At 37.1% G+C, this 19090-nt stretch overlaps 3 protein-coding genes and 1 long non-coding RNA gene across 4 annotated transcripts; 2 read left to right on the top strand and 2 right to left on the bottom strand.

Moving 5' to 3' along the window:
* Positions 1-9080: 9080 nt before the first annotated feature.
* On the bottom strand, positions 9081-11159 carry LOC106096198 (charged multivesicular body protein 7). Its single transcript, XM_013263832.2, has 4 exons — positions 10265-11159; positions 9988-10210; positions 9716-9925; positions 9081-9659 (listed from the first exon to the last, which is right to left on the bottom strand). The coding sequence occupies exons 1-4, from the start codon at positions 10712-10714 to the stop codon at positions 9163-9165; spliced, it is 1380 nt and encodes a 459-aa protein (XP_013119286.2). The 5' UTR covers positions 10715-11159; the 3' UTR covers positions 9081-9162.
* Positions 11160-15055: 3896 nt separating this feature from the next.
* LOC106096207 (uncharacterized) lies at positions 15056-16367 on the top strand. Its single transcript, XM_013263849.2, has 2 exons — positions 15056-15774; positions 15838-16367. The coding sequence occupies exons 1-2, from the start codon at positions 15165-15167 to the stop codon at positions 16122-16124; spliced, it is 897 nt and encodes a 298-aa protein (XP_013119303.1). The 5' UTR covers positions 15056-15164; the 3' UTR covers positions 16125-16367.
* Positions 16221-16919, bottom strand: LOC106096140 (uncharacterized). The gene is made up of 2 exons (XM_013263730.2): positions 16575-16919; positions 16221-16522 (listed from the first exon to the last, which is right to left on the bottom strand). Exons 1-2 carry the CDS (start codon positions 16899-16901, stop codon positions 16376-16378), a joined length of 474 nt encoding a protein of 157 aa, XP_013119184.1. The 5' UTR covers positions 16902-16919; the 3' UTR covers positions 16221-16375.
* Positions 16920-17581: 662 nt separating this feature from the next.
* On the top strand, positions 17582-18363 carry LOC106096167 (uncharacterized). Its single transcript, XR_001222868.2, has 2 exons — positions 17582-18057; positions 18107-18363. It is a non-coding gene; the product is annotated as an uncharacterized LOC106096167 (long non-coding RNA).
* The last annotated feature ends 727 nt before the right edge of the window (positions 18364-19090 follow it).

The following is a 19090-nucleotide window of genomic DNA, read 5'->3' as shown; positions in this document are numbered from 1 at the left end:
CAATACGGGATGACGAGTGACAAAATTAAAAGACACAACATATTTGAATTGCTTACGATATTTCGTTTTTCCTTTATTCCAACTTTCGGTTGCAAAGAAACAAAGCAAAATACGAAAAAATGTTCGAACGAATGCCCGAATCAAAACAGAATAACCCGAAAATGTTGCAACCTTCAATGTGACTCCAATTGGAATACAATAAAAATGTTGTGTCTTTAACGCGAGTTATTTTACGGTACGGGGAAGACAAAGCAGAAACCCTCTCTTGTATTAGATCTTATACTCTTTGATCCATACACTCTATCATTCTTTGGTGTGTATCCACGATACTCAAGGGAGTGCAAGAGCGAATAAATTGTATGCTAGAATTGGTGTTTTGCAAAGGGGTTAAGGAAAGCACAACACAAATCAAAGAATATAAGATCTAATACAAGATGCTTTGTCTTCCCCTTACCGTAAAATAACTCGCGTTAAAGACACAACATTTTTATTGTATTCCAATTGGATTCACATTGAGGGTTGCAACATTTTCGGGTTATTCTGTTTTGATTCGGGCATTCCTTCGAACATTTTTTCGTATTTTGCTTTGTTTCTTTGCAACCGAAAGTTGGAATAAAGGAAAAACGAAATATCGTAAGCAATTCAAATATGTTGTGTCTTTAAATTTTGTCACTCGTCATCCCGTATTGCCCTCTAACGCCAGCTCTTGTCCTTTCTTACGCTCTTTGGGTACGATATTCGTTTTTCACAGTTTAAAACATAAATTTTTCACGGTTACTTTGTTAAGAAAGGAAGTGCTGGCGAACTGTCGATTGTGTCATACGTCATCAATGAGCTGAATGATGACAATAACACTTTTGGCTATGAACTTCCAGAATGGTAGAGAGTTACTAAGGTCACTAGAAAATATGCCAACAACAACGAATACCAACCGTCAGAAATGATGAAGTGGCTAAGAATGGTGAAGGAGAGGTATCGGGAGAAATGAGAGAAAGGAAAGTTTATTCCGCAGAAAGAAAAAGGAAATGGAAAGTCGTGAGTGTGAGCGAATTGAAATGTACAGAAGTCAGAATGAAGTCCGGAAATTCTACCAAAGAATAAAATATCAAACCGATGGCTTTGGTGTAGGCACATCCTCCTGCAGAGACAAAGAAGGAAATCTGGTTACTGTCATAGAAAACATGCTGAGGATATGGAAAGAACATTTTACCCAACTGCTAGTGTCCGATGTTGGCGGCGAAGATGATACCGCAGAACCAATCCCTGATGATGGTATAGAATGTTTACCTCCTAGTCAGAATGAGGTCCAAGTAGCAGTAACCCGACTAAAGATCAACAAGGCAGCAGGAGCCGACGGGTTACCCGCTGAACTATTTAAAATCGGAGGCGACACGCTGATAAAGCGCATGCATCAGCTTACCTGCGCAATCTGGCTAGTAGAACGCATACCCGATGATTGCAACCTCAGCATACTATGTCCCGCACACAAGAAAGGAGACAAGACGGAATGTGTCAACTACAGAGGAATAAGTCTCCACCCCATCACATACAAGATACTCTCGAGCGTACTGTGTGAAAGATTAAAACCTAAAGTCAATGAGATAGTTGGGCCCTATCAATGCGGCTTTAGACCTGGTAAATCCACCCTAGACCAGATATTCACACTGCGCCAAATCCTGGAAAGACCCGAGAAGGACAAATTAACACCTACCATCTCTTTGTTTACTACAAAGCCGCCTTCGATACTCTTTTACGTTCAAAGGTATTTCAAGCCATGTCTGAGTTTGGTATCCCTGCAAAATTAATAAGACTCTGGAGGATGGCACTTGCTGATACGCGTTCCTCAGTAAGAATGGGAAAGAATCTCTCCGAACCATTTAATACCAAAAGAGGTTTCAGACAAGGAGACAGCCTATCGTGTGATCGCTTTAATATCCTGCTGGAGAAGATTATACGAGATGCAGATGTGAATAGATATGGCACTAATCACAAGAGAACACATGCTACTCGCCTATGCCGATGACATCGATATCATAGGTCGGTCACCGGAAGTAGTAACTGCAGCCTTTGAAAGAATCGAAAGAGATTAAGTGAAAATGGATCTGGTAGTAAATGGAGATAAGACGAAATGGATGGTTTCAACTCCCAAAAAGCCTTACACAACCGAGCAGATAAAGAAAATGGAGAAAGTTGGGAACCACAACTTTGAGACAGTCAGTAACAGTGCCGTAACCGAAACGAATGACACCAGTTTTGAGATTAAGCGAAGAATAATACTGGCAAACAGATGATACTTTGGACTATGTAAGCAGTTTAAAAACAAGGCCACCTCTCGACAGACGAAGACTACACTTTACAAGATACTGATACTACCCGTGCTGTTATATGGTTCTGAAGCATGGGTACTTGTGAAAGCAGATAAGGCAGTGCTTGGAGTATTTGAGAGAAAGATTCTTCGTAATATATGTAGCAGTTTGCGTTAACGTAGATTATAGGCGACGTATGAACCACGAGCTGTATGACGACGATAGTTACACGCATTAAAGTACAACGGCTGCGTTGGCTAGGTCATGTTGTCAGAATGGATGAAGAAACTTCAATAAAGAAGTATTTTGAAGGTAAACACGGTGGTACACGCAAACCGGGAAGACCAAAAGCCCCATGGAAAGATCAAGTGGTGGGAGACACCTCGAAACTTGGTGTCAGAGATTTTAGAATGAGCGCAGAAGATTGAGACGCTTGGAACGCTATTCTACGTTCGGCTAGTGGAACAAATATTCTGTCATAGCCAATTAAAGTAAAGTAAGACTATGGTCCGGTTTCCAATGTCAGAGAATGTATGGACAATGTCTAGTGAGGAAACACTACTCGTTGATACACATTTCCCGGGGAATTCTCCAATGGACGACATGGCGCCAGAAGAGGTTGTCACTGGTATGCATTCGTAGGAGGTTGTTAAAAAAATTGTGCCTGAACCGAAAATCCTTTGATGATGTTTCACCCGACCTGATGATGTATCCCCGATTGAATTACAAGCTGTGTCTGATAGACTGGTTCATAGGGTTAGGGAGATATATAAATGCAGACTTTAATTTCCTTCAATGCAATTAGATCCTCATCAGAAAGTTTGGCACAAGATGCATAAAGCCATCTTGAGCAAATGCGGCACCTAATGGCAACACAATTGACTTTAGCTGCACCCTGCATTTTTAATGTCAACAAGCAGCCGCAGCAACAACAAGAAAATAGTGCAAAAAGTGAGCTTGTAGAAGGTAAAAAAATTTTAGTGGGCAATATTAATTTAACTTGCTCACTTATTAGTCAAGTCGTTAGACCATATATGACTAAAAAACTACAAAATTAACAATTAATTAAAGTTTTCTTAAAAATAAATCAGGAATTAAATACTACTCAAAAATAGTTAATCACATAAATTTAACTAATATTACCAAAAATAATTTATAGTACATATAATAAAAGTTACCATTGAAACTTCTCTTAAAAAATAAATAAGGAATTAAATACTACTCAAAATTTTAGGAGTGCAAAACAGAAAATTCAAAGATATGTTTACATAAATGAAGGAATTGGATACATACGAAACGTGCTCAAAAATGTAGAACACATGATGCACTTATAAGGTGAGATCATGGGAACAGCTGAGTACAATTTTTTTATTTTTGTCTTCGTTGTGCTTTTATGTTGAATAAAACACTCTTATTTCTAATAACTAATTAATGAAAAATGTATATATGTATCACTTAAGCTGATTGTTACGCAAAATACTACCTTACCTTATGAAAGTAGAAAAAGGAATAGCAAAAATTAAGTGACGCTTGTGCAAGGCGGTTGCAATATAAATGCGTCTCATTCTTCTGTCGCCTCATGTTGTCGCCGTTGCACATTGCATGCTTTCTGTTTGTAGTTCTACCCCCTAACATCACCCTTCTGAAATATAAAGCGGGTAGCGCCTTATTGGGTCTACAGGTTTTCTTCTGGAAACTATACGTTGGTGTAGCAAAATCTTCATTTGGCTGCATAGGTGATATGTCGAATCCTTACAGTAGAAGGTCCAGTGGTAATACTGATGAAGAGGTTTCTTTGTTGGATGTATCGGCATCTCTTGAACGCAGTTGATCGGCGTGTGCTCTAACGAGTATTTTTCTGTTTCCTACATCGATTAATATATTGTAGACTACCTTACCAATTCTTTCGATGACTTCTCCGGGAGCTTTTGTTGCCTTTGAAGTTTTTGGCGTAGACCAGATCTACGTGGTTGAAAGATCTACGATGTGTACCGTGATTTTTGCTGTAGTCCTTCTCCATTTGTTCATTGAATTTCTGTGTGCTTCGAGCTGGTTTCAAAATAGTACCAAAGATAGTTCTCATTTTCGCGTTGAACGATATACTTCTAAGAACGTTTGAAGCGCTTTGGAAGTTTCTTCCCCTTCGAACTTTTTTAATGCGCGTTTAAGCGTATCGACGAAACTTTCTGCTTGTCCATTAGAGCTGGGGTGAAATCTTACTGTTCTTGTATGAATGATCGCTCTTTCCTTGCACCATGATTGAAATTGTTCAGAGCAAAACTGGGTGCCATTGTCTGAAACAATTTGTTCTGGTTTACCGAACAAAGCACAATATTCGGTAAGTATCCTTATGGTTGTGAATGACATATATCGATGGATATTTTGAATATGAATCGATGTAGCATGAAGTATTTGTTCTTGACGGGACCGGCATAATCGCGAGAAGTTATTGGCAAAGAGCAAAGATTTGTCTTTACAGGGGTTTTTGCTGCTTTTTTAAAATTCTGACATTTTCGAACATATTCCTTAATATCGTCGTCTTTGACTGTAGTGCTGGCTATCATCTCGAACGAAACTGGAATTGCTGCCATACTCGCAGACAGTTCATGTCGTACGTCTTCCTCGAGTGACACGGAGGCCACGATGTAGTCATCAGATGGTTTCTCATGGTCACTGATGAGTCTGTATAAAACGTCTGCATGACCAAAGTCTTTGGTGTTGGTGTATGTGATGTCAAAGTCGTATGCCAAAAGGATCAAAGCCCAACGTGAAAGTCGGTTTACCGGAATTCCTTTTTTTTTAGCCGAAGATCGTTAATAGGGGCTTATGATCAGTGTGCAAGAAAACTTGCGCCTAAATAACATCTTGTGGAACTGTTGTACTGCGAAGATTAGAGCTAAACCTTCCTTTCTATTTGGCTATAGTTCCTCTCTGCCGGTGTCAGAGATCTTGAAATGTGATGAATTATGTCACCGGTGGGGAATGTGTGATAAATTACCGCATCAATACCATGCGAAAAAGCGTCGGCTGCAAAATGTATTGGTAAGTCCGGGTTATAATGAGTTAAAAGAATAGGCGATGAAAGAATCTTCTTGAACTCGTACAATGATTTCTGACAATTTGGAGTCCATTGAAACTTTTGGTCTTTCTTGAGTAAGTCATCAAGGGGCTTGCGTAAATTTCTCATGTTGTTAACAAATTTACCGTAATGGTTGATGGAACCTAATAAACTTCGAACTTCTGCGATATTCTGGGGTACTGTCAAGTTTTGTATGGCGCTGATTTTGTTGGAATCTGGTTGAATTACCTCTTTGTCAATAATAAGCAGATTGAGATTAGTAATGTGATCAGAAAATGAATACTGGCTAGCATGATGTCGTCGATGTATGCTTTTGCGTCTTCAATGCCTTTGCAAAGTTCATCCGTTATTCACTGGAATGCCCCTGGTGCTGATTTGATGCCTGAGGTCAAACGATCGAATCCATACAGACCCTTGTGGGTGTTAATAGTAAGAAGCTCCTTACTATCGTCTTCAACCTCCACTTGAACTATCAAGCAAATAGAAGCGTTGTGGCAATCCGAAAGTATTTCCTCTAGGGTAGGTAATGGATATTAATTAGGCTCTACGATCGAATTCAGACCAGTTGAGTAATCTGCGCAAATTCGTATCTTTCCGTTCCGCTTGTTCACTACTATTGGTGAGTCCACAGGTGTGATTATGTTTGTCTTCTATAGTCTGTCTAGTTTATTTTCAATTTCAATTCTCGCCGCATACGGTACTGGACGTTTTGAAAGAAAATTTCCCTTGCCTTGGGCAGTAATTGAATTTTGACTTTTATCTTGTCGTCGATATTGGCTTGTCCCAAAGTCCAAATGCTTGTATTCAATGGATACCCATGATGTTGAGTTGATCAACGTTCATGATGTAGCATTGCAAAGACTTTGTGGTGTTGTTGATATCGACGTCTACGTTGAACTTGGCCAGAAGTTTGATGCTGTTGGTGTTAGCATCACTAGCGCTGTCTGTGGTGGTATGAGCTTCTGGTTTACCAATTTGTTCCCAAGTTGATTCCGATATGATGGAAATATCTGTTGCTGTATCCATTTGCAGCTTCATTTACGTACTTACGAAATTTCCCAACCTGAATGTGCTTATATCTCCCAACACCTTCAGAAAAACATCACCGAATTCAACATACGACTCTTAAATACTTAATCGTATATTTATAGCCTCAATCTCCTTTTACATAATCTTAGATTTTCAATTAGTTTTTCTTTTAATCATTTTCATTATGGTATCTATGGCAGCGAGTGACCATACTTGGAACCTCGCGGGCGGACAGTCCATCATCCACAGAGGATTGCTGATGAATTTGCCCATCACTGGAGTTCTTTGAGTTCGGACGCATCTTTTGATCAGTTTGTTGTTGATTCTAAACACCAACTGAACATTGATTCCCTGCAAACATATTAGATTCTTTCTTCTTTGAAAGGCTCAACACCCTCGCTCGACAGGATTACATATTCGATGATCAGGAACTTAGCTTTTCCTCTCAAAGTTAGGTTATGTAATCTCTATAATGATATTTTAGGGTCAGGTATTTTTCCACACAGCTGAAAATTGCAGTTCTCTGCCCCATCCCCAAACTGGGCAAAAATCCCGGCCGCTTGAATGGTTACAGGCCGGTCTCATTGTTTCCAGTTCTGTCGAAGGTTCTTGGGAAGATTTTCATGCTCGTCTCTTGGTATTTTCTCCGATCCTTGCTGGGCACCAACATGCGTTCACACCTTGTGTCATGGACTGGAGAAGGCCCTTCGGAATAACCTTGCGGAGGGCAGACATTCTCTTGTTATATCACAGGACCTGGAGAAGGCCTTTGACCGTGTGGGTTTATTGGGCATAATCGTCGAATTGAAAAAGTGTTGACTGGGCGACTTCTTCGGGCGCGGTTATTCCTGCCAATGAAACAGAAATCCTTCATATATGCAGAGGGAGGAATTGTCATGCGGTCTCCATTTCCCTATGGGACTGTACTGTTGCGGTGACGAGTGAGATGAGGGTTCTTGGTGGAATTTTTTCTAGGAACTTACTATGGGATAGGCATATCAAGTTTTTGAGATCGAAACACTCCAAGATTAACAACCTGATGAAGTTGATCTGTTCTAGGTCGAAGGGATCTCATTTGGATACCGCCGTCGATGCTGGTAGGGCCTTGACTTCAGGGACGCTCTCCCACGCCATTACAATTTTTGGTTGGAGTACAAATGCCAACATTTCAGCTCTGAACGTTTCCATCAATGAGTATTTTCGTACGTCGACTGGTCTTTAGCGATCCACTCCTGTCGAGGCATTAAGGATTGACGGTAGATTCTTGGACTTTTTCTCTTTTTTGAAGAAATACTCTATGAATTTGGCCTCCAGATCCATAACCTTGCCATCCGATGGATTGCATGGGATCTTCTGGGACCGCATTGATTCTGTTGCTCGTAGGGGACGAACTTCGATTGATAATATTTTGCTTTTTTCTAAGTATGATATAAGTTTACCTTCTAGACCCTTCGATGACACCTTGAGTGCGCATAGGATGGACACCTTCGACTCTGCAGGGTTTCGAGCCCTCTTTGCAGAGGTTTCCTGCTCACGACCTTGAAGTTTCTTATTTCATTGATGGCTCTCTCGATGGAATCCACACGTCTTTTTCGGTCTTAAGGAAGTCCTCGGCGTCCGATTTTGAGACTCTGATTGCATCGAGATTACCGAATTTTACTGGCATATTTGCCGCCGAGTTTGCAGCGAGCCACGGGGACAGGGCATTGGTCTGCACCGACAACCTTGGTGTTCTGATTTTTCCGACCCACCTTGTCATCCTTTTGCACTTTTGGCTCCTTTTAGAGCACTTAGGAGACTTAAAGATATCATCAGCTGAGAACGGTCGACGTCTTTCTTTCGAAGGGTTAACCCAGCGACTTTTCGACCTGGAAATTGTTGCAGTCTTAGCAGATCTGACTGCATTCTCCTCGCCCGGCTCAGAGTTGGGACAGCCTTCTTCAATACTCAGCACTATTATGATGGTTCTGACCCAGTTAGACGTGTTTTATGCGATGAGATTCTCTCCGTGGGTCATATTTTAATGCATTGCCCTTCCTCAAAGACCAATGAGAACATTACAGTTATACTGGATTGTTCCAGAGCTGACAAACTGTCGCTTTTACATGCATCACTTCGGGTTCACAGTATTAGTAACATTTAATATTAAGATACCATACTATCCGAGTCCTTTCATTTTCTTACGACTTCATTCTAGCTTTTCGTATTTCCTAATATCGTAATGTATAATTAACAAGGCAACTGAACTTATGCATATATTTGTCTTTTCCCATTTCGATTCAAATTTTATTTGTTAATTTTTGTACATATGACTACTTCCCTGGTTCTACGACAGTTGCATATGGTCTACGTAGCCCGGCACCTTTTCATTAATATTTTGTGAATTTAGTTTATATAATATTGCATGAATAAATAAAACTAAACATGGGTTCAGTGACTATATAAATTCGGCCTTACGGATCACATTATGGAAAATTTATTGTGGCTCACTAGAATTGCCGTAGCATAAAACCACTAATTCTGTTTGCCGACAAGCATTTTATAAACAATTACAAGCCAAAAATTAAATTTCCCATTATACCGTCACATTTGTATTTGGTTTAATGATCTCAACGAACACAAAGCCACATAAATTCAATAAAAGCAGAGCATAACAATTCGACAAATTTATAAAAAAAACTCAAGCGGTTTTATTAAAAAAAAAATATATATATATTTTAAATATGGCATAGTAAGTATTAAAGTCAACTAATTAGCATGCTCCCTGTAAACGTTAGTAGTAGTAGACGATGCATCGTGAGAGGGAGAGCTGTTTTCGACATCTAATGCGTCCAACATGGCAATTAATTCAGCATCACTTATCTCAACTTTATGGGATACTTGTCCATCTGTCATATAGTTATTGTTGCCTTCATTCTTTGCTTTTGGGGAAGCCATCTCTGACGGCTGACCAAGAAGTTCTCTTAGTTCACGCTCAAGTTCATCATCGTTATCATCGATGGATGTCGATTCGTTAAATTTAATGTTTCCCAAGGAATCTTGCAATTCATTACTCATTTCAACAGTTTCACGTACATCCGAAACAACTTCCTCTACGTTGTCAAAAGTGAGATTTGACTTTGTCAGAGCATCTTGCAAAGCCTTCGAACCGTATTTATATGCTTCCAAAACAATTCCATTGCTTTTAGCATCATCCACATTCGAAATAAGCACTTCAATGTTGTGTAAGGCATTGCTTCGCTTTTCTAAAATAATAAATTTGGTGGTTAAACCCAATACCAAATCCGATGCTTTAAATTACCATGATTTTTCTCAAGCAAATGTTTTTTGCGAAGATAGGTTTTTGCCAACATTCGTTTATTGTCTCTTACATAGAGTCGAGCTTTTTCCTCGTTTTCCAAAATCTCTTTTTCTATACTCTCAAGCTGCTTGAGGAGAACCTGTTTGGTGACCAGCAGATTATGAATTGCATGGTCACTTTCCGTAATTATTATTGCAGATTCTGATTTCGCTGTAAATTAATAAAAAGAATATATATATATATCGTCTCTCTCAACAGTGTTACAAACCTACATGGTATCTTCACCAAATGTATGGTGAGATTGCTTCCATCAGTGCCCTCGGTACGACTCAAACCTATTTTTTGTAAAACATTTAAAGTCTCTAGACACATATGAAATGAACCTTCGGACAAGTTAATGACTGCAGCAACTCTGTCTTTAAGTTCTCCATAGTGGTGCAAAGTCCCCGGATAAGGTGGTTTTTCGAACAACACTTGCAAATCGCTGCAATATTTCTACATTTAATTTTAATTATAGATCGAAAGCATAAAATAATCTATAAAATTTACTTTTATAACTTCCAAATGAACAAATTCTTCCAGATCTTTCTCAACGAGGGAGGATGCTAAAAATACGTTTTTCACCTTATTAAGCGGCGTTCTCCAAAATTTGTTGACGGCCCAACCGGACCAACTGTTGAGGGGGTCACTTTCATAATCGTTACGTGAACGAATTAGTCCTAGCCTTGTCAATTCATCAAATACGGTATCCAAACACGCGGGAATTCTATTTCTCCCCAATGCAAACGTCTGCTGCAGTTCCTGCTTGCAAAAATACGTTTTACCTCTAAATAAACAATATTCTACTATAATGTCCTTCCAGAACTTCATTTTTGAGTCGTAGTTTTCCGGATTTACATCCCGCTCTCTAAAAGGTGCCAGCAAAACTTGTACTCGAGCCTCATCTTTCCAAATAGGTGGATATGGGAATGACTTAGGAGCTGCTGGATTGTCAGGCATTTTTTGCTGCGACTTGTAAATGTATTTATTTGTTTAGCATAATACGAGGCATCAGCTATACTTTGTGGAGCTTCGTTTATAGTCTATTTATTAGATTTGGTTCATGAAGCTAGCAAAATATATAAACACTTTCTCGGTAGGGGGTAATTCAAACAATTTCACTTTCCTTTCTTCGGTTTTTATTAATTTATTTTCACGTTTTTCACCTTTCAAAACAAAGGCAATGCAACTTGATTTTGTGGATGAGAGGGAAAAGCTGAAAGGTGATAAGGGAACAAAATGTCACCTTTCACAACTAATGAGAACAAAACACACACGTCATTTGATGAGCATTTCTATCCAGGGTTCACTCTAGGCAAATATGACGTTTAGTGTAATGAATAATTTTTGAGTAGCCCAGGGGCTAGTAAGATTTTTTAAAAGCACAGCTAATTTTGACGTTTCATTGAGCAAAGTCCCATGGCAGTATTTGTAAATTCATTAGCGTTTGGGTAACCCATTTGCGTTCGGCATAACTAAGCCGCCTACATTGTGGGCAGATGTCACTAAATTTAAACGACTTAAAGGTTGGTAATAAAGGGTGATTTTTTTGAGGTTAGGATTTTCATGCATTAGTATTTGACAGATCACGTGGGATTTCAGACATGGTGTCAAAGAGAAAGATGCTCAGTATGCTTTGACATTTCATCATGAATAGACTTACTAACGAGCAACGCTTGCAAATCATTGAATTTTATTACCAAAATCAGTGTTCGGTTCGAAATTTTGACAAATTTTGTTCAGCGATGAGGCTCATTTCTGGTTGAATGGCTACGTAAATAAGCAAAATTGCCGCATTTGGAGTGAAGAGCAACCAGAAGCCGTTCAAGAACTGCCCATGCATCCCGAAAAATGCACTGTTTGGTGTGGTTTGTACGCTGGTGGAATCATTGGACCGTATTTTTTCAAAGATGCTGTTGGACGCAACGTAACGGTGAATGAACACATTTCGAACCGAACACTGATTTTGGTAATAAAATTCAATGATTTGCAAGCGTTGCTCGTTAGTAAGTCTATTCATGATGAAATGTCAAAGCATACTGAGCATCTTTCTCTTTGACACCATGTCTGAAATCCCACCTGATCTGTCAAATACTAATGCATGAAAATCCTAACCTCAAAAAAATCACCCTTTATATTCGGTTTTCGCGGTGAAACTCTATGTAAAAAATATAAGGGGAAAATATTGATGAAAAGTGTTCGTTTCGCTATAACTTGTTTTTTCATCTAGTCAAAATTGACATTTCACGACACCCAAGAAGAGCACATTCACAGTTGCTGCGCAACAAGTCGTTTTCTTATGTAAAATAAACGCAATCGCCAAACTTCTAATTGTAACTAAGTGTTTGTTAGTGTTAGTGATCTTGCTCACATGTACTTACTAGGGGTGGAAAATAGACTATGCATAAATATATAAATATAATTAAATATATTTCTACACTTTGCATTTAGAATTCGTCTGAAGCGGACGCTTCGGGATTCGATGCTTAGTCATCGTTATACACAGTACAGTTATAACTGTACATTGGTTTTAATTCTGTATTTTTAATACACGTGTTTTAATTTACAGTTGGTGGGGACACCAACTTCGGAAGTACAACCTGGCATATAGAGTCGTACTCTGCCATTTCGATTAAAGTCCAAAAAAAAAAAAAAAAAAAAAAAATATATTTCTAAAATAAAAAAAAAATTAATGTATCTTTCATAACAAATTATTGTACGGAATAATAAAGATTGTTGTTGTAGCAGTGTTGTACACTGAGGTGGCAGTCCTTGCCTGTGATGGAATCCATCGGGTCAATCCGGTACGAACAACCGGCTGCCATGGGATTGAATAAAGATTGTGAAAGTGTTGTGCTGTTGGTCTTGCTATTCAACAACATTATTTTTAATACAAGTGGAAGATGCTGGCAACGGCTTTTGGAAATTTGTGTTTATTTAACTTATAATAACAAAAATACCACAAAATCTAGTTATTTTTAGAAATAAAATCAGAATCCGTTTCTTTTTAAAAAGTTTTGTGTTTCATTATTTATTAATTACGAAGGCGAGGTTTTTAATTGAAATTGCAACAACATATATGAATTTGAGTGCGGTCCAAACTCACACATTTGAATGTAAACATGTATGTAAGCAGCTGATAAATTGGTTGGTGCCGTATGAATTTTTGTATCTAAATGGCAACATTTTGGCCAAAGAAACCCAAAAAAAATCAAATGTGGTAACCTTGGCAAACTACCGAAAGAACAATTTAGGGAAATTTTTCCCCAAAAAAAAAACGTAGTACCAGCCTTAAGGTTGGTATTATATTCGGTTTGTGCAGTGAAACTTCATATAAAAAAAATAAGCGAAAAATATTAATGAGAAGTGTTCATTTCGCTATAACTTGTTTTTTTATCTAGGGAAAATTTATATTTCACGACACCCAAAAAGATCACAACAACATTCGCTGTACAGGAAGTCGTTTTCTTATCTAAAATAAACGCGATCGCGAAATTTCTAATTGTAACTAAGTGTTTGCTAGTGAGGTGTGATCTTGCTTACATGTACATACTCGGGTGGAAAAAAATAAGTATTTGTGGATGCATAATTAAGAAAGTATTTGTATATAAATATACTTCTGAAATAAAAAAATAAATATTTCTGTCATAACAAGCTATTGCAATAAACCTATACCACGTAATAACGATTGTGAAAGAACGTGTTGTGCTTTTTGACATTCAATTACAACAACATTACTTTGGTACAAGTGGGAGATGCTGGCAAAGGCTTTTGGAAAGTTGTGCTTTTTTAACTTATACCAGTGAAAATTCTACAAAATCTTATTATTGTTACAAATAAAAGCTGTATCCGTTTCTTTTAAAATAGTTGTGTGTTTCTTTATTTATTAATTTCGGAGAGGTGTGTTTTGGATAAAATTACAAAAACATGCATGAGTTTCAGTAAGATCCACACATATTTTTGTGTATACATACATGTAAGCAGCTGACAAATTCGTTGGCAACATTTTGGCCAACAAAATCAAATGTGGTAACCTTGTCAAACCAATAATAGAACGATTTTTCGAAATATTTTCACCAAAATAAACGTAGTACCAGCCTTTATTTGGCATAAAACAAGTAAAATTATTGTTTATTATCATTGGCAACGGGATTCTAAAAGGTTGTTATTTAACAATAATGGGCAAAATACAATTTTGTGTTTGTAGTTTATTGAAATGTTCGCCGCCGTTAAGTAATTTTTCTACTAACCTGACCTAATGGAAAATATTTTTAAAAAATAATCATTACGCAAATAATTATTATTTTCTGGCTTTTTCCTGTATTATTTTGCGGCGCGCACATCTTGTTTACTTTTGAGTTTTGACAAACGTCAACATTTGTCAGTATTAGAAAAAATGGTCGATTGGCGCAGCAAAATAATTTTTTTTCTCACCAGAGTAAATAACAACCAAGATATATTCATTTTCAGGTAGTGGCAGTTGCCCAAAAACAAAATATTGAGTGTACTACTAGTCAAAATCAGTGATTAGTGCAATTCTGATTTTTAGTATGTTACTAAATAGTTTGCGCCATTTTTTCTTTGCTTGTATGTGTTATGGTTCTTAACTATAATACACACACAACCAAAACTCATTGAAAGATAGTGCACTTTGCGGACAAAAAATTTTACTCAGTTGTTTACGGTACACACTTGGTAATTATATCATGATACGTCATTTTTACATCTCACCATAGGAGATTGCATCAGTTTATTTTTCACATTTTTATCGTTTGAATTTATAATTTACACGTTTATAACGAAAAATCGTTCGAACTTGTGGCTGCTACACATGATAATGCAAATAAAAACTGGAATATCAATTAAGAAGTACCAAGAATTTTGTGCGACCATTTCCACAGGAATGTATAGTTGATTTCCTTGTTGTTAGGCTAATGACTTCACTTTCTATAAATTTGCCTCTTTTCAATGTCTCGAAACTATTTAATTTGCAAAAACCAAATCTGAATAAAAAAATACAATAAATATTTCGTCTTTCAATTATTTTCTTTTCATGTAAACAACACACATACACATGAAAGCACACACATCAATGTTTAACATTAGGAAATTTGTCAAATTAAAGAAATTGTACTCAGCTGTTCGCATGATCATACCCTTAAGTTCTTGTACCATGACGTGTTTCATGAGCAGTATAAACGTGCTTATATTTTATAAACCTGCAGCAAAACGTCAATACGTATTGTACTAACGTTTGTTATACAAAAGCAATAACTGGCATGTTCAAATAATGTCTTTAAATGTCAACATATTTATGTCACGTTGCTTTTACAGCCATCAAAACAATATTTAAAATTAATTTTATTGTAAATTACGAAAGCATATATACATACAACAAAATTATTTTCCAATGTCTGAAAATACGGATTGTACAGAATCGAAAAAGAAAAAGAAGAGACGTAAGAGACATACGGTACCCGCAAAAACAAACGCGAGTTTTATTTTGGCAAACGTTGTGGGGTCAAATGAAAATCTGAATACATCAATGGAGTCAATGAAGCTTCTTTCTCCTACTAGCGGCGCTTTGCATACAGCAGTAAATCGCAAAAATGCGGGTCAAAATTGGGAAACCCAATTACAAAAAAATTTAAATCCTGATACAATAAACGAAGATACGAATGGAGATGATGCTGTTAATGAAGAGAAACAGCAAGTGAGTACTTCAGCTCCCACCTTGTCCAAAGCTGCCCGTCTTCGTCAAAAACGGAAAGCAAATCAGCTCAACAAGTACGTGGCTATGGATTGCGAAATGGTTGGAATTGGTTTGAACGGACAGGAAGATATGTTAGCCAGAGTGTCAATAGTAAACAAACGAGGAGAAGTCCTAATTGACAAATTTGTCAAGCCAAGAGAATCTGTTACGGATTATCGTACGAGTGTTTCTGGGATTCGGTCTCACGATATTGAAAACGGAGAAGACTTTAGACAAGTGCAAGAAGAAGTTATACAACTTCTACAAGGTAAGTGGTGCGTCCATTATGCATGTTTAAATTCCCTTACGTTTTTCCAATTATTTTCAACAGGAAAAATACTAGTTGGCCATGCTATACGAAACGACTTGGCAGTTTTACATATAAAACATCCTTATTCAAACATTCGCGATACAGCCAGATATAAACCTCTTTGCCGCTTAGTTGCAAATGGACGTACACCTAGTCTTAAGCGGCTTACTTTGGTTATCTTGGGACAAGAGATACAAACGGGAGAGCACAACTCTGTAGAAGACGCTCGTGCTGCAATGAATATATACAATCGATTAAGCAGCGAATGGGAAAAGTATTTGAAGAAGCATCAGCATAGAAAACTGTGAAATAACTACCCCCTCTTAAATGACGTCGACCTTATGAATTTTGTTGTAGTAAGGTGGACATATCCTCATGTCATCATTTTCTATAATTGTTTACAATTAAATTGTCATGTTGCATTTATTTTTCATTTAAAAAAAGGAGGTTTTGATCATTTTTTACAGGCAAGCGAGTGCTTAAAATTTTCTTACGCCTTTTTAGTATAAGATTAAAATACATATCGAATTAGAAGATGTTACCTTTTTTAACCTTTGTCTTAATCAATCTCGCCGACATTTTCCGTTTCGGTTTCCATTGAAATTTGGCTTTTTTCAATCGATTCTATACGTTTCATCAAATCAAGCCATGGATCTTCCGTCATTGATGGATGTATGTATAATGAAATGTTTCCAGAGAATTCATTCTATGGAAAACGTATATGAATTAATTGTTTTTTGTTCAGGTTTTATCCTTACTTTATTTTTTTGTGCATCACCATCATTCTTGCGAGGGGTACGCCAATGTTTCTGCTGACTACCAAAAAAATTTGAGTTGGTCCATCTCTGATTTATATTCCCATCGCTCTTCCTTGCCTTTCCGCCCATCTCAAGTGAAATAAACTCATCACTTTGTGATGCATATTGCTGCTGCACGGGTTTGGAATACGGTGAATTGTAACTATAACCTTTTTTCCTAGGAGTCGACATGTCTTCTATTGTATATTTGGTACATGAAGCAAGGAAGAAATATAAACAACATGTTACGACGCTAAATTTTAACGCACAGCGGTTGCAATTTGACATAGCGGTAACGAATGTGCCCGATGCATTACGCAGCGCGTATGGTAAAAGTGGGTTATATGGGCTCTCACGTGTGTATGAGCTTGCATGGTTGTCAAGGCGGATTTAAAAAGGTGGTCTCACGTGAACAGCTGCTAACAGCCGGCCAAGTTTAACAGTATTAAGATGACGGATTTTCGTTTGCATTCTCTCTTTTGATATCTTCTCTCTCGCATTTTCTCTGCTCATGTATACACACACGCACACAAATTTCTTTGTGTGTGTGTTTGCCAAAACGTCGATCAGCTAGATGACAACATGGCGGATTGCACCATATAATATTTGGTTGTTATTTTTGTTTTGATTTAACAATAAATGTAAATGTCAAATGCCCTGGTATATGAGAACATTGTTCTCTACCATAAGCAACAAAACAACACATAAGCACCAAAACAGTATTACAATGATAAAAATACATATATAAAAAACATTTGACAAAAATCTACAGACTATAAGTTGTAAAACAAGGTTTATTTCTAAAACCACTTTGACATTTCAATTTACGGCATTTGGTTGGGGGTGGATTTTTTGTTGTTGTTGTTGTTGTTGACATTACCTCTTGTACCACGTGTGGTTGTCAAAAAATTATATTTGGTTACACTCCAAACGCAAGCACGCATCTGGCGGGCACAATTAAGCAATAAAATGGTTTTGTAGTCTATAAAATTGATGAATTATTTTTATTAAATTCATTTTAAAAAACGTTGAAAATGTTTATTGAAATTAACGTTGAAAACAACATTAATAAGCTGATTTTTAGAAATTCGTATACAGCAAAAGGGCCATGGTATGTAATTCAACGCAAGAACGCACATGGCGACGTTTACCCACAAGCACTTACGCACGTGATAGAAGACTATGTAATACTTTGTTCAGACCAAAGCTGTTTTGAGCAAACGACACGTGGTCCCTTTAAAATGCTCTGAAAACTAATTGTTTTTCTTTCTAATTTATAAGGGAAAAATGACTCATTTGCAATAAGAATGAGTTATTCAACGCATGAGAGCCCATTAAATGCCTAAATTGTGTCAAATAAACACAGCCCTGAATAATGTCAAATAATAAAAATCAAATTTTTTTCTTAAAAAAATTGTAAAACAACCAACATTTTGCAGCAGAAGTAAGACAATAAATCTTAACAATATTGTATTATAACATTTGTGTTGTAGGGATGAAGAATGCAATTTCCAAAACATCTCAACTAGTGTGAACGGTAGCTTTTCAAAACTATATAAGCAAAACGATTCAATGTAGACATGACATAAAGGTCTGGTAATGCTCTCCTAAATGTAAAGTGGTGCCTGCAATGATTTGGCAGTTCCATAATTTGTATTTGGTTATACATCAGCTAAATGTTAAATTTCCTTCTTTTTTGAACAATTGTTTTGCCAATAAAAGTTTTTGGTTGCCATTATGAAGTTTTCTATATGTAAAAGTGGTATTTCTCGGTCATTTTATACATTTGATGGCCATCTGCGTAGTTAAACACACAACTGGTAAACAATCATCTGAACATACATAATCATAACATACAAACATCGTGCAAAACAGAAATAGTGGGTTGTGTGCTTAGCTAAATGGTGATGGATCATTGCAAACAAGCGTTCTAGCTATAAGCGATTAATGATGAGTGTGTTGCAGATATATTTGTTGCCCAGTGCTAAGCAACATTGTTCATGAGAGAATATACCAACAGCCAAGCCAATGAAGCTACCATCAATCTCTTTTCCGCCTGCACTTTCCAGCTATTCTCTTCGATGAGCCTTTCGTCATGGGAGCAATCAAACTGAGTAAGTGGAGAGTTTACTTCTTTTTGTTCTCTCTCTTGGTTTACATTCAAATTTGATTTTTATGATGTTGGCTCTGTTTTGATACTCTCTGTCTGCAATCTCAAAGCAGAAGTTATCAACATATGTATCTCTAATGTTTTTTTTTCGATTTCGTTTGTCACTCTAATGTATTTCAATAATGCATTTAATTGAATATCGTGTACATAGATCACATGAATATCACATATATTAGTATAAGCCCTTAGCTAATTAATAACCAATGTCGTTACTTAGTTGCAGCATGTTTCGGTCATTTTTATTTGAAAATTATATTGAATTACCCTTCTATTTTAAGATTTGTAAATGAAATTAGCCAGTAACTAT

The sequence above is a fragment of the Stomoxys calcitrans genome, chromosome 1 (genome assembly GCF_963082655.1).
Source record: "Stomoxys calcitrans chromosome 1, idStoCalc2.1, whole genome shotgun sequence".
Classification (NCBI taxonomy): Eukaryota; Metazoa; Arthropoda; class Insecta; order Diptera; family Muscidae; genus Stomoxys; species Stomoxys calcitrans.
This window is presented reverse-complemented; position numbering and strand designations above follow the sequence as displayed.